At 42.4% G+C, this 14,042-nt stretch overlaps 1 protein-coding gene across 8 annotated transcripts in view; it reads right to left on the bottom strand.

Annotated features, from left to right (window-relative positions):
• Positions 1 to 14,042, bottom strand: part of Prox1 (prospero homeobox 1) — a 58,681-nt gene that overhangs the window by 37,962 nt on the left and 6,677 nt on the right. For 5 of the 8 annotated variants that reach the window (XM_029559448.1, XM_008824855.3, XM_008824857.3 and 2 more), the window contains exon 2: positions 6,229 to 8,020. In XM_029559448.1, the coding sequence (XP_029415308.1) occupies positions 6,229 to 7,953 (1,725 nt within the window). In that variant the 5' untranslated portion in view covers positions 7,954 to 8,020. Of the gene's footprint in view, positions 1 to 6,169; positions 8,021 to 8,871; positions 9,946 to 14,042 lie in introns of those variants that run through there. The other 3 variants (XM_029559449.1, XM_029559450.1, XM_029559447.1) reach the window with 2 other exon arrangements.

Raw genomic sequence — 14,042 nt, 5'->3', positions numbered from 1 at the left:
CATTTCCTCAGCAAATTAATGGCTTTATAATTTATCAGAGATGAAGATGCACGTGGAGAAAATCAATGTGGTCCCCCACAAGGTCAATTAAGGGTCCTTCCCAGAAGCTTCTCTGAGGATTTTCTCTTAAAGGAGAGTCTGGGAAAAATATGGGGGGGGGGTGCACGTGCGTGCATGTGCGTGTGGTGTGTGGTATGTATGTATATCCCACACACCCTTAGCTACCCAGCAAACATTTAACAGCTTAGGAAGAAAGGTCAAACAAACACAGACATTTGGGAAAATGAAAAGGTTCCCCATGTCCTCCTTCATCAAGAATGGAATGACAAACTCTAAGAACAGCAGGGAACCAGAAAAGGACCTGATGATGCATAATCAAACTAATATTGATAAGACTACTGATAACTGAGTGCTTGACCAAATTTATTCTTCTGTGAATGTATTCAAGGAACACATCCTTTATATCCTATGCCATTAAAGAAAAATAAAAAGATCACCTTGGTTTGCAAGTAGAAAAGTATGGTGGTTGTGTGTGTGTGTGTGTGTGTGTGTGTGTTTGTGTGCACACACGTGTGTTTAACTGAAAATAAACACTGAAGAAAGAAATTTTATTTTCCAGTCTGCGAGCCAAAGCAGCTTCACTGAACTCGTGTTTCTGTTTAAGGTCCTTAATGATTACAAAGACGATAATTTATGACTGACATACTTGTTGTGCCAAGGAAAGAGCGGAAAGGCCCTATAGTAACCTCCATTAGACTGATGGAGACGACTGAAGAGGCCCGGCACACTTCAGGACCATCTGTCCAAACGAGTAAGTGAAATAATGGTTGCAAGCTGTCTCCTAGCCTCGTGGTAAGAGTTTGAGGCAAGCCCAAACTTGGGTGAATATTCTCTGATCTAGGTTCTAATCTTTTCTTTCAGACAGTCTCTTCTGTGTCATTCATTCTAAGTCCCCAAATCTTGCAAGATTTGGTCCCATACAAAAGACAAACCGTTTCACTCTGTGTGTCAGATAGGCACAGAGTTACCAAACATCCTGAAGCCTCCCATGCATCTAAAGGTTGCTAAGATGTTTCAGCTCTTTTTAGATATATAAAAAAATCCATTCTCTTTTGATCAGAATTTAGAGGCTTTTTATTTAATAAAAAACCATTATTCTGAGTTGGATTTCTCAAGTTCGTTTTTGCTTCAAGATGCTTCCTGTTCATACTACCTGGAATTGATCAGCTGAAAGGGAACAGAATGAAGCTCTCTCTGCCTCTCTCACTCCTCATTAAGATAAAAATCTCATAAAATATATACTTCTAATAAACTATTAAAATAGCTAATGAAACATTTAAAAGCCAACAGTTAGATATCTTTTTTTCTCCTCAAAAATCAATCTGAACTGACCAATTGGTTAATTTTCCTTTTAAGTGCTTGTGCTGAAAAGCAACTGTTCTTCCAAGAAAGCACTGGCTGTTTCCTGGATACTTACACACGTACAATGAGTCATGATGGAATAGATTCAGTAAACATACAGCTGTACTGAACACGAGCTAAGCTCCATTCAAGGCCAGGAAAGAAAATGAGCACAAATAAATATTGAGGAGGTGAGGGGTGGGGGAGGGGATGGAACGCAAACAAGATCTGTCCCGGCAGCTCACGCGCTGCTTGCCTGGATTCTCTTAGCCCTAGCTTTGTGAAGACAGATGACATTCAATTCTATGTGTAATGCAAAATAGACAATAACTGTTGAAACTTGAGACAGCTGCCAGGTGTAAAAAAAAAAAAGAAAAAGAAAGAAAAGAAAAAGAAAAAAAAAAGAAAGATGATAAATCCATAAATTAATGAAAGACATCTGCTCAGGCATAGAAAAGATCAGAGAAGGGCACAGCTGAACCAAACAGCCTGAGACTCAGTGCTGTCTGTTTACCAAGCACAATATAACCTTACCTAAACAGCAGTCAGTGCAAAAGGCAAATTCAAGAATAGGCCCCATACGGAAAAGAAAATTCCCTTTTCCCCCCCAACTGAACTCTGAATTGTGGCTAGATGTTTTACGATGCAGTTCTGCACGCGTGGAAAAGGACTGTTAAATGGTCTACGCACTTTGAAACGGAAAGAATTTTCCTCCTCTGATTTACTCTAAGAGGCTTTCCCTAGAAAAATTCAATGGAAAAAAAGCTAAGCTCTCATTTAGTGACAGACACAGAGCAGGCTGTCACGGCACCAGGAGTCTGACGTAATCAGAGCGATGTGTAGATTTTTTAAATTAAGTATAATTTTTTTTCTGGAGGTGGTTAGTAGCCCATAGTCACTTTGCATTTAATCCTCGTGTTTCACTCTAAGGGGATTTCTGAGGCCCTCCAAGACTTCTAAAACTGTCAAAGATCAACTTCCATGGGTAGTTTTCCATTTTAGAAATACATTTTTAGAGCTGGGTGGTGCACTTCGGAGACTGAGGCAGGAGGACTGCTGTGAGTTCTAGGCAAGTCTTGGCTAGACTTGGTCTTAACAAATGAAAAGGAAAAAACCCAACATTTTAAATCCATACTTTAAGGTTGGACTTTAATTGCATGCCAGGAAACAGTTTTGCTTTCTAAACATCAAATACTTTTTGACTTTATTTCCAAATGTCAAGCCAGGGAAGAGACTGGTGAGCGAATGGGCTGAGGCTCCCAGCTGCACATCTTAATGGCTCCTCCACCACCTCGTGCTTGGGCTGGTGTATGCAAAAGTGAAAGTGTACACAAGGCTACTTTTCTTGAGATGCAAAGAGGACCAACAAGGAACATCACGGAGAAAGGCAATTGGCCAGCTGATTCTTTGGGAATTTGAATAAAACTTACTATTTGATTAAATGGATTCATTTGCAAAGATACTGAACACATTTTTTATGCCAAGACATGAGCTCTTTGACCAGGTGTGTTGAAGTTCCATTAAACATGCACTTGCTCATGACTTCCTTCCTGCCAGAAGGATCACAAAGCTGTATGTCTAACATTTAGACTATATATATCTAACGCGTCCAAGGGAGAGTGGAAACACTTGGTAAGTGTGCATCCTTCATCACTCTTCTCTTGGCTACTTTTTGAGGAACAGGGATGCCCTTTGCTGTAAGAAAGAAGTGCTCTCTAAGGGAATTATGCGGTTCTCAAGTGATAGCTCGTTTCAAAGCAAAGTTCAGCAATCTCTACGTCCAGGACCTGGGCCTCAATCCTTAGCGTGGTGACAGGAATTAAAACCAATAAATAAATAAATAAAAATCATTTATGATAATTCAGAGAACCGTGCATGTGAAAACTCAGTAATGGAGTCACACTGCACCACCTCGTCTTCCACTGATTTTTTTTTTTTTTTCCTGTAGGTCTTTGTACTCCTAAAACCACAGTAAGACATCATTTGTGATTCCCCAGGATCTTATTGAGCAAAGTTTGGGAGGAGACTAATAAAACAGCTGTCATTACTATAATAATGATTCTTTTGCTTTATATGGTTTTTTTTTTTTTTTTTTTTCTTTTTCTTTTTTCTGAAACATAATTTTGTAGACCAGTAGAATTCTGTGCACTGTCAAGTTAGTCAAGGGAAGGATTGACTGGCTGCCACTCAGGCAGAGGACAGGTGCAATGTGGGTTCAGAGCTGCAGGGAACAGATTTTCTGTTGCTTCACAACCATGGGAAGGTGGCGTGCCTGTCTTTTTCCCAAGACATAATCTATTAATGGCTGAATGGTGACGAGGACAAAGGAGTAGAGAAGAGAGAGTGACCCAGAGGTTAGAAGGCCAGAAAGTAGAATATGAAATCACTAATTGCAACAAGAGGCTCAGGCCATTGGGTTATATGAAGGAAACAACCCCAGATGTAAACAACACATATTTCAGGCCAACCTGGGTGTCTCCTGCGGCCCCTATGGAGAAGCTCATGGAAGCCGGAGACAGGAAAATCCTCCTCTGTAGAAGAGGCAGCTAGATTTTCTTTCTAGGCCCGGATATGTATAGAAATACTAGGGGGCTCTTTCCATTCAAGGCCTCAAAATTCCTCAGGGGATTTGGAGGAAAAGCGTGGTACAATGGATGTGGCAGACACTTAAGGCAAATTCAAAGATTTTGTTTTTCCCTAGAAGACCAAGCTAACTCACAAAAAAGGACGTAGTTACAATTGTGTCCAAACTTGACAAACTTGAAAAAGTTGACGTTATCAGCAAGAGTTTTCCACGTACTTACAGGATTTTGAGACCTAGATTATTAGTCATCAAAAATGAGCCTGTATGTTACTGTGTGTATGTGAGTGCATGTGTGTTTGCATGTGTATGAGTGCATGTATGTGTTTGCAAGTGTGTGTATGTGTATCTGTTTGTATACGTGTGTGGAGAGAGAAGAGAGACTAGTGCTTTACCGGGTGTTCTAAAATAAAGTTCAGGGATCTCTCAGACGAGCCTAACCTTAGACATTAGTTAGCCTGGCATGCAATTCAAAGCATGCTCTTCTTGGGAAGGGTGAAAACCCATCTAAGCCATCCTGTCTTGTGCCTTTGAGTTCCTCCTTGCCAGCCGCTCCATTAGAATCGGTTTGACCGAAATGCCTTACCTGCTGGTAGTAAATAATAAAAACTGTGGCCTTGGTGGGTGGGGCTTAGCTTCTGGTGCACGAATTTTAGACGTTTGAAAGCTTTAAGTCCAATCAGGAACTGGCCAAGACACAGATCTAAGGCCTCGATGTCTTTCTCTTCTCCTAAGACGCTCATGTCTTCATCAGGGTGGAAAGAGATGCTAGGCTTAGTGGACAAGAGGTCTCACCCGCGTTTCCAGCTCACCTTACCAGTGGTTTCCCTTTTAGCTCGGAATGTCTCTGGAGGAGTGAGAAAGCATATTTCTACCACAGTGCGGACTTGGTACCTCCATGCAGCCCCTGGAGTAGGCCGAGCTCCTGAAATGTCACTCACTAGTCATCAAGACTATTGCTCAAAACCTCCAATTTAGTAACAGCCAACTTAACTGCTAAATTTTTATAGCCATCTGGTAATTCATTATAGAAGAAACATGCCTCCCCCTCTCCCCCAAATGCTCTTATTCTATTTGCCCCCAAAAGACAAACAACCACAAGATTTTAAAAAACAATTACTGAGAGGACTGATTTATAGAAGGGAAAAAAAAAAGTCATGGGTTAAAAACAGCTGGGGTGCAGAACAGATCGGCTGAAAAGCACGATTGCCATGTCTACCTAAAAGTCAGGTTCAGGAGGGAAAGAAGTCATAAAAGGACCCATTTTTAAGTTGAATAGAGGCGAATTTTATATTGAACTGTGCTCTCCTGCTTTCCAAAATAATTTGCTTTGTGTACGTTAGGACAAAAGCTTTCTGCGTATGGCTGAGCAGGGCTTACTCATGCGCATAGGCAGCTGCACCAGACCCAAGGAACAGACCTTGGTGATCGTGAGAGATGGATGCTGTTGGAATAAATCAGTACCTGAGAATTTCCTTCAAAACTAAATTTCACGTGAAGATCAAAGACAGTCTGTAACTCCTCACCCACACTCATGGCTGTCCCCCTGCCTCAGCAGCTTCCCTCCATGGAAGGGCACTTCATAATAACAAGTTCGGCCTCTGACAGCTTACAAGGATCTCCGCAGGCAGTCTGAAGTGAGAATTTCTCTTAATAGAACTCTTGGATTTGGAAGCTGATGTTTCTCTGCTTTCTTCTATCATAAAACCTACCATCTTTATAAAATGCCTGTGAGAATTCCTATTTACAAGGTGTCGTTTCCCCCACCTCTGAATGTACTCTTGAGAAATGAAACAGGAGAGACAGGAAGGTCAGCAGGCGAAGCAGGCCGCTGGGAAGGTGCCCCAGAGACAGGTCCTAGAGGCAAAGAGGGGCCTAAAGCTGCAAAGACCTTGGAGTTAGTATTCAGCTTCTCTGAAATCAGAAAAGACCAGCACATGCCTGCTGCAAGCCTATTGTGTTTAATAATAGGAAAGATGGCATTCCTAGGGAGGTCCTGGATGGGCACTGTGGTGCATGCCTGTCCTCTGAGCATCCAGGAGTTCGAAGCCAGCCTGGGCTAATGAGTGAGACCCTGTCTTCAAATCTAGAACCCAAACAAAACCAAACCCACCAAAACCCAGAGCAAATCGAAATGAAACCGAAATGATACTAAGTCCATCAGCCCGTATAGTGTGTCATCCTAACCTTGTGGGAAACCTTGTCTTGTGTCTGTTTGTCCATGAAGGGGATAATAAAAAGGATATTGCACTTCCCGAATACGGTGAGATTTCAGACATGTCTTGAAGATCTCCACACTCAGACTTTATGAGCGACAAGGAGAGCCCTTCAGCGGTGCTGGGAGGGTGTGCTGGTGAACAGGGGTGGTGGCTCAGATGGTGGGATGACATCTTGGTCCTCAGACTGGTTGTATCCCTAGTTAAGTCTAAGGATTCAGGAGAGGCTCTGTCTTTTCCCGAGAAGGAGCCAGAGGGAGCACCTAGCGGACTCTGAAATGGGTAGGCCATCAAGGGCAGAGGGAAAGGGTGGCGGAAGGTGGAGGTGGTGAATCCTGCTGTGGCAGACAGAGGCGATTGGTGCAGGGGCTGGTGGTGGCCACCAGCGGCCGGGCCGGAGGCAGATTGCTCAGATGAGTTTTTTCGGACCACCAGGGGCAGGGCCTCTGTCTGGTCTGTGGAACCCGGCATCTGCACGTTGCCAAAGGTGTCCAGGGGGTTCGGAATGATGACGTCGCCAAAGCACTGCAGGCGCTGGTTGGCGGTGTGGAAATTGTGGTTCTCCCCATTGACTGCGAATCTGGCCTGGGGGATCTGGAGAGGTGGGAAGACCTGAGGAACCTGGCGGGAGGGTTTGGCAGAGAAGACTTTGACCACTGTGTCCACTACTTGGGACATGGCCGTGTTCAGCTCCTGTTTCAAGGTCTCAGCCAGATGCTTGCCTTCTGGCTGCAGGGAGTTTGGCCCGTGGTCTCTTTCTTTGTTGTTACCCTCTCTCTTCGGCTTGTTCTCAGCCATCTCCTGCTCTCTGATCAGAGCTCGGGCCCTGTCGATGAACTGTCCTGGATCCAGCTCACACATCTCGTTGTCCGAGCGCCCCACCGAGTCCTGGGCCCGCACATCCAAGATCTCCGAGCGCATGCTGTCTTCGGACAGGTTGCCATCTTCATCATTCTCAGAGTCGGTGCTGTCGTAGATCTGGTAGAACTTTTCCTGCAGCTGGCGCAGCTGTTTCTGCATGTCTTCCAGCTGCTGCTTCAGCTGTCGGCGCTCCTCTCGCTTCTGTTCTTTTCGGGCTGAAACCAGCTGCTGGAAGGTCTGCTGCTGCTGCTGGGGAAGCTTCTGCTTGCGTTTGTTTTCTCGGTAACTTTCTCGGGGACTCACAGACTGCGGGGCCATCTCTCTTTCATTTTCAGTGCCCCTTAACGCCACGCTGGGGGAATGGCTCATACCCCGAATGATGTTCTCCACCCGGGCGCGCTTTGCTCTCAGGTGCTCATCACACAAGCGATCCATATCAAACTGGCTCATAGTAGGCCTGCCAAAAGGGGAAAGACACTCTGGGGGGCTGTCTCTTGAAGAGTTGCTGCATATATCCTCCTGATGTGCTTCGGAGCCTGTGCTGGAGAGACCGCTGGCTTGGAAACTGGGCTCGGTGCCACCATTTTTGTTCATGTTATTTTTCAACAGCTGGGAAATGATCGTTGCTCCTGGAAAAGGCATCATAGCATCTTCATACGAGTTCGCCCTCTTCAGCAGCTTGCGGAGTACATTTGACTTTTCCCCATCTGCGTGTTGCACCACAGAATATTCAACATCCTGCTCAGAACCTTGGGGATTCATGGCACTAAAAAATGTTGCTCTTGCCTTAGCAAAAAATGCAGACGCTGTCCCTACTGTCCTTTTCACTCCAATGTCAACTCTTCTCCTCTTGGTCTGCCGGCTTAAGAGGGCTGTGCTGTCATGGTCAGGCATCACTGGACGGTTATTGTGCCATCTTCAAAAGCTCGTCAGCTGGGCACAGCTCAAGAATCCCGGGACCCTGGCCAACAGAACAAAAGGACTGATGAATCATTTTCTTTAAATTTCTCCAAATTTCCTGACCTCAATCCTGAATCAAATGCAAAATGCATAGGCTCTGGGATTTATGGCACATCACAATTATTGAAATTTATTACGCACTCTGCTTGAAATGAAACATTTTTAAATATTTCTGCTCCACTGGTTTAAGATGGATTAAGATTAAAAAAAAAAAAAAGCAAAAACTGCTTAAGCAGTAGTAATATGATTCTCTTTCACAAATGTCCAAAATGATACTGTTTATCTTCAGAAGAAACTACAGATTATAAGAACACAGCCTCTGACAAGCAATTGATTAAATTTGGGGTACTGAGATTCTTATAAAAGGAGAGGGGACTACACTTAAGAAACAAGGTTATATTTTGAGGCTGCAGGAAATTTGGATGAAAAACCTGATCTTTGCCTTGAAATGACTGTGGTATCAATGCTATGGCTGGAAGACTAAAATAGATGTAGATTTTAGCACACAACTTTATTACTGAATTTTAAAATAATGTCATCATATGTGAAATGGGAAGACTACCCCCAACCAGCATCTTTCAAACATAAATGGTCCATTTAACACTGAGACAAATGCGCAAATATTCATTTTCCAATTCTGCTTGTTTAGCACAGTTATGGGTGTTGATTGGTGAATTCAGATGGGAAGATGGATGTATCTGTTGCTATATCTAAATGTAACTGAGAATGTTTATAAATTGTCACAACGTCCTTTTGATGGCTTTAATTGTTAGAAAGTGACGCTAGCTGTTGCCACACTTTAGGAACCAGGATGTGGAACAGTGTGTTATTGGACTACTCAAAGAGACGTACATCTTCAGACTAGTTTTGTTCTGCTGAAATCTGCCAAAACAGTGCTTCAAATGATAGAACTCTTCAACACACCATTTCTGCATCTCCTTTCCTATGCCAAGTGAAAGGTGGCCAGGGGAGGGGAAAGAGCAAAACAGAAGAAGCAACTGAAAGATTAAAAAAATAAATTAATCAAATACGCAAGAACAGGAAATACCTTCTTTGTAGAAGAACTTGCATTGTTCTTGGGGACACAGTATAAAAAGGAAACATCCTTGCTCCCATTGTATCAAAGCACTTGACACATTTGTGTCACTTATTAACTACCAAATGTTAACTCCAAATTTTGTATGCATGTAAGAGACAGCACATCTTTTTGTTTACAATTAACGTTTTATGAAGAAAATGAAAATACTGCCTTCATGCCGGGCTTATCTGATATTGAACTTCGCGTTTGCTTAACAGAGCACATCTTCACAATAACAGGGTCTGTTGCCAAAGGCAGCGTGCGGAGTGCTTGGAACCGCTCCCATCTCTTTCGGTTCACCTGTAAAAACATCTACGTGCTCCCCAGGACTGCATCTGTGGCTAGTTTTAAAGAATGGCTACCCATGCAAATAGGCATAATTTCAGCATGAAATACCCTGTGAAAATCAAGAAAATGCCCCATGCTTACATGGCAACAATATGTTTTTTTTTTTAAAACAGGACAAAGATTTCATCATGCTGTGTTTGCTCTCTCTGAAGACACAATATTTTAAAAGAGCCTGTATTAGAGTGTCATGAAGGCAACATGATTCTTCTTTCTAGAGATTTTCCTGTTTGAGGATGAAACGCTTCAGGGTAAAATATCCTGAACTTGGGATGGAGACAGAGATCTCAGTAACCTTAATATTGGGTTCAAGATTAAGGCCAGAGCCACTGAGACTCCTTGCACACTAATAACAATTGGTTAGAGAAAGATGAAGATACTACAACAGATGTTTCACTGACAAGGCACTGGGTCTGGTATATCAGTCAAATGTAGCTGTCAGGTCACAGAAAGAGCACAAAAGGTAAGAGTTATTTCTGAGTTATGGACTCTTGGATATGGGAGGGTTACAAGGAAGATTCTTTTGTATGTCTGTTGACTTTCCAAAAATAGAACTTGTCATTCTTTAACGTTTTCACCTCCTGTGTATTAGCAAATCTTTTCCTTTTTAATATCACCTGCAAAGCACAAGGCCCTTTGGCAGGAAGTTCCTGCTGCAACCCCCCCCCCCCCGCCTCCCGACACACACATACCTTGCCACCCAAACCAACCGGCCTTTCCTCCTCTCATCTTGGATGGGAAGAACACCTCTGGAGCAGAGGCTCCCAGAGGACATACCAGTGTGTTGATGAGCACAAGGTCATCCCAGCAGCCCTCCTCTCCCAGCTGCCATTCACCTCTGTGTCAGTCAACTGCATTTCCTCTCTAGCCTAGGTATCAACAGCTGCATCCCTGCCTCAAGCCAGAGCCAAGAGGAGGCCGAGTTCTTCCAAAGGAGGAAAGACATTGCTCTTTTATCTTTAGTGGAAAATAAATACTAATTAAACAGAGAACCTGTAACTCCCTCCAAATTCACCAAATAAAAATGAAACTCACCCCCCCCCCAAATTCTCAATCGGGTAACATTTTAAAATTAAATAATGATTTATTTCTCTTTTGGGCAAAGAGAATACAAATACGTTTTTAGGCCCCATGGTAAAATGTCCTGCTGAGATATGATCAAAAGGAAAAAAAATGGGGAAAAATATATTATCTAGCAAGACAAGGTATCATCTTAAGAGGCACAAAGTAATATACTTCTCCATATTCCTTACTATTTAAACTTGGAAATAAAAGGAGAATGGCCATAACCTAGAGGAATTACAGGCAACATTAAATATCAATAGCTGGCTGACCTGATGCTTTTCTAGCATCGTGTTGCATAAACAAGATGCATAAAAATGTATTTGCCACGTAAAAACGCACCACCGAATGAGCAGCATGGTAGAAAGGCACTTGAGAACATTTCCCATGTGGTCCCATAATCTCCCAATTCATAGTTTAAAGGGTGCTGTAGTCAGTCACCTGCTGTGTCCGGCCCAGTGAGATGCTTGACAGCTCCTACATTCTCACAGGTGCACCGAGCCATAAACTTCCTACTATAATTACTATAGGTTTTACAATATTTTTACTTTAACATTAATTTCAAGTTTAAACAGGCAATATAAAGCCTTTTGGCAAAAAAACCGAAGACTGAAAATTGGTGATAACAGACTCTGAACCCAAATGATTACTGCTGAAATGCACCCATTCTATAAATCCCTCTCAAATGAATGTGAACATCTATGTAGAAATGTCTAATAATTAAACATGTGTTGCATTAATTGGCATGTAGTGTATATATATGCTTCCATAACAACTGTACAATAGATAGCTCAGCACAGCAGATTCCTCCCAGAAAAATGTACTATGAAAGCAAACTTCAAAACATGATCAAGTCAGATTTAACTGCTCCAAATATTCTTCCTTGAAACCTGAAACTTCTACCTTCTGTTTCACAAGGAGGATCCACACCATCAATGGTGCTGGCTTCATGTAGTGGAAAAGAATTTTCAGTAAAGAATTTAAAAGGAACACAGCAACATGAACAGAGGTGGTTCAGAGCTCCACTTTAATAAAGAAGTTATTTGGGGAAGGAGATGCAACTTTTACTACATCTATCTGGAGCCCAGATTCTGGACAAAGAAGTGTTTCATTATGGTAATTATCCAGATAGTTCAGATGGATCTTTTATGAGGCAGGGGGAGTGCAAAGCTGGCGTGGCCTCCTGCTTGGGTTACTTAGATGTCCGTCTAGATAGCTGAAGAAATGCCTTAGATTGTCTTTCTTTTAGAAAGTCATCTTTAAAGGAACTTCTAATGAGTTAAGCTGGTTATACAGTGTCAAGTGGAATATCATGTAACAAGATTTTAAATCAATCTGAGAATCAATCTGAATTCAACAGGGAAAAACCAGATGATCTGATTTCCTCCCCCACCCCCACCACTGAACTGACCCCTTCACTGCATTTGGGAGCTGGTTTCTGTTCATTTCTGCTACATGGCAACTTTTCCTTCAGAGACATGTCTGCATACCATCAGGTTAAGAAACACTTTGATGTGTATTTTGAAGATTCTGGTTGGTGAGAGTGAACACTTTAAGCAGGTGAGATGGTACTGACAATTAAAAAAATTCCTATCACGATAGGCCTTTTCAAATCATAGCCATTTCATTTACAATTCTTCCACCCCATCTAAAAGTCCATTCATTTCTTTTCAATTGAAAAATGAACAAGGAACATTTTCTGACACCTGCCCAAGATATTGATTTCCACTCATTTACAAAGCAGTAATTCATCAAATTGGGTAAATAAAAGAACGTGAGAAATATTAAGAAAATGTACTTGCACATTTTTCTTTTTGAAGAAAAAAAGTAAAATACTCTAAATATTTCTTGAGGCTTTGGGGTACACTGTACAATTGGAGAGAGTTCTTCTATATGACCCTTCCAATTTTATACAAATACATAACTAGAACCCTATAACAGTGCATCATCATGCATAATCCATTTTCATCCTATAACAACAACATTTCATAATTTATTTTTAAATCCTAAACAGAAATTCTTATATTGATATCATAAAATCGAGACAATACTTGAAATGGTATAGGGAGTTTGTGGAAAAGGTCTTTTATGAGTTTTGAGCAAATAGAGAGGGAGTTCGGCAACTTACACAGCAAGCTAGCTCAGGTTTGAAGGTTGAAGAACTGCTTAGAGAAGACCCAAGCAGATGAACATGGAGAACAAAGATGCGTGTTGCCTATGCATGACTTTTCCCAAGGTGGTGATTAAACTGAGCAGAATTCTGCATAACAGACACATGAAAGATCAGTAAGTAGCAAGCACAGATAACCCCTATTAAAAATAAAGCAAAGGAACATGGCCATAGATGACATTTGAATTACCAAAGATCTTCAAAGGCGTACAAAGTGCTGAAGGGTGGGGTGAGCGCTGAGGTTTAAGTTTCAAGAATAAGTGACAAATACATTCCATTTTCATGGAAACAGTGATAATCACCCCAAAGACAAAATCAATCAAGGAAACAGTTTATCATAAACCTATTTCCACACAACTCAAAATAAAGTAGACTATATAAAGAAAACAACTTTAACAGGTCAAGTGTTTAAGAATCCAGACAGTGCTAACAGCGAGTTCCCTCTCACACCAGGCCAAAGACTTTCTTCTTCCTCACTGTACACAGCTCATTTCATTCTGAAAGTATTCAGAATCTCCTGCAAGAAACTCTTCACAGAACAGAGGGCCTGAATCTTGCATCAAACAGAACAGCACAGTTACCTCTCACAGACTTAGATCCCTCTCCATCAAATCCTATCTAGGACACCTGACACGTCTGCTACAATGACAGACACACTCTATTTTATGACAGTATTTAACACAGGACTTGAAAGAGTTTAGGCACAGACCTATTCTTTCTGGCCAGGGAGAGAAAGCATGCTACAAAGATAAGCTTTAACACCAGCAACACTTTTGAACTGACTTTGGTATTTTTGGCAGTTACAAACCACCCAGGGCTGTCCAACACACACACACACACACACACACACACACACACACACACACACACACACACACACGAGGATTCTACATCCCCTGCACCCCTGCTAAGCACAGACGTGAAAGACAGGCATAAACCGGAGGAAAGTAAAGAGAAAGTCAACTCCGTCCACCTGCTGCCTTGAAGTGGGGGTGCTTTTGGCAGCCTGGTAGAGGCCTAAGACGGCCTCAGCAGCCGTTTGCCAACATCCTTAAGGCAAATAAACAAATACATACCCCCCCCAAACTCTCATGGCAGGGTTCAGCACACAACAGCCCCGACTCCCATTAGCCCTGACAATCCCATTAACCAGAACAACCATAAATTCATAAACCTCCTCAGCCCCGAAGCAAGCCTTGTGGTCTGAGCTGTACAGACACACACAGACACCAGGAACTTGCACCTGTCTTTCTTGACACAACACACCTGTCCAGCCCTGCCCATGTGCATTCTGCTAACAGACTTCTGCCTGCCTAGTTTAGGAAAGGAAATGATTTTTTTTTTTTTTTTTGAAAAAGGGGGGGGGGG

Source organism: Nannospalax galili, unplaced genomic scaffold (genome assembly GCF_000622305.1).
Source record: "Nannospalax galili isolate Female #2095 unplaced genomic scaffold, S.galili_v1.0 scaffold648, whole genome shotgun sequence".
Lineage (NCBI taxonomy): Eukaryota > Metazoa > Chordata > Mammalia > Rodentia > Spalacidae > Nannospalax > Nannospalax galili.
This window is presented reverse-complemented; position numbering and strand designations above follow the sequence as displayed.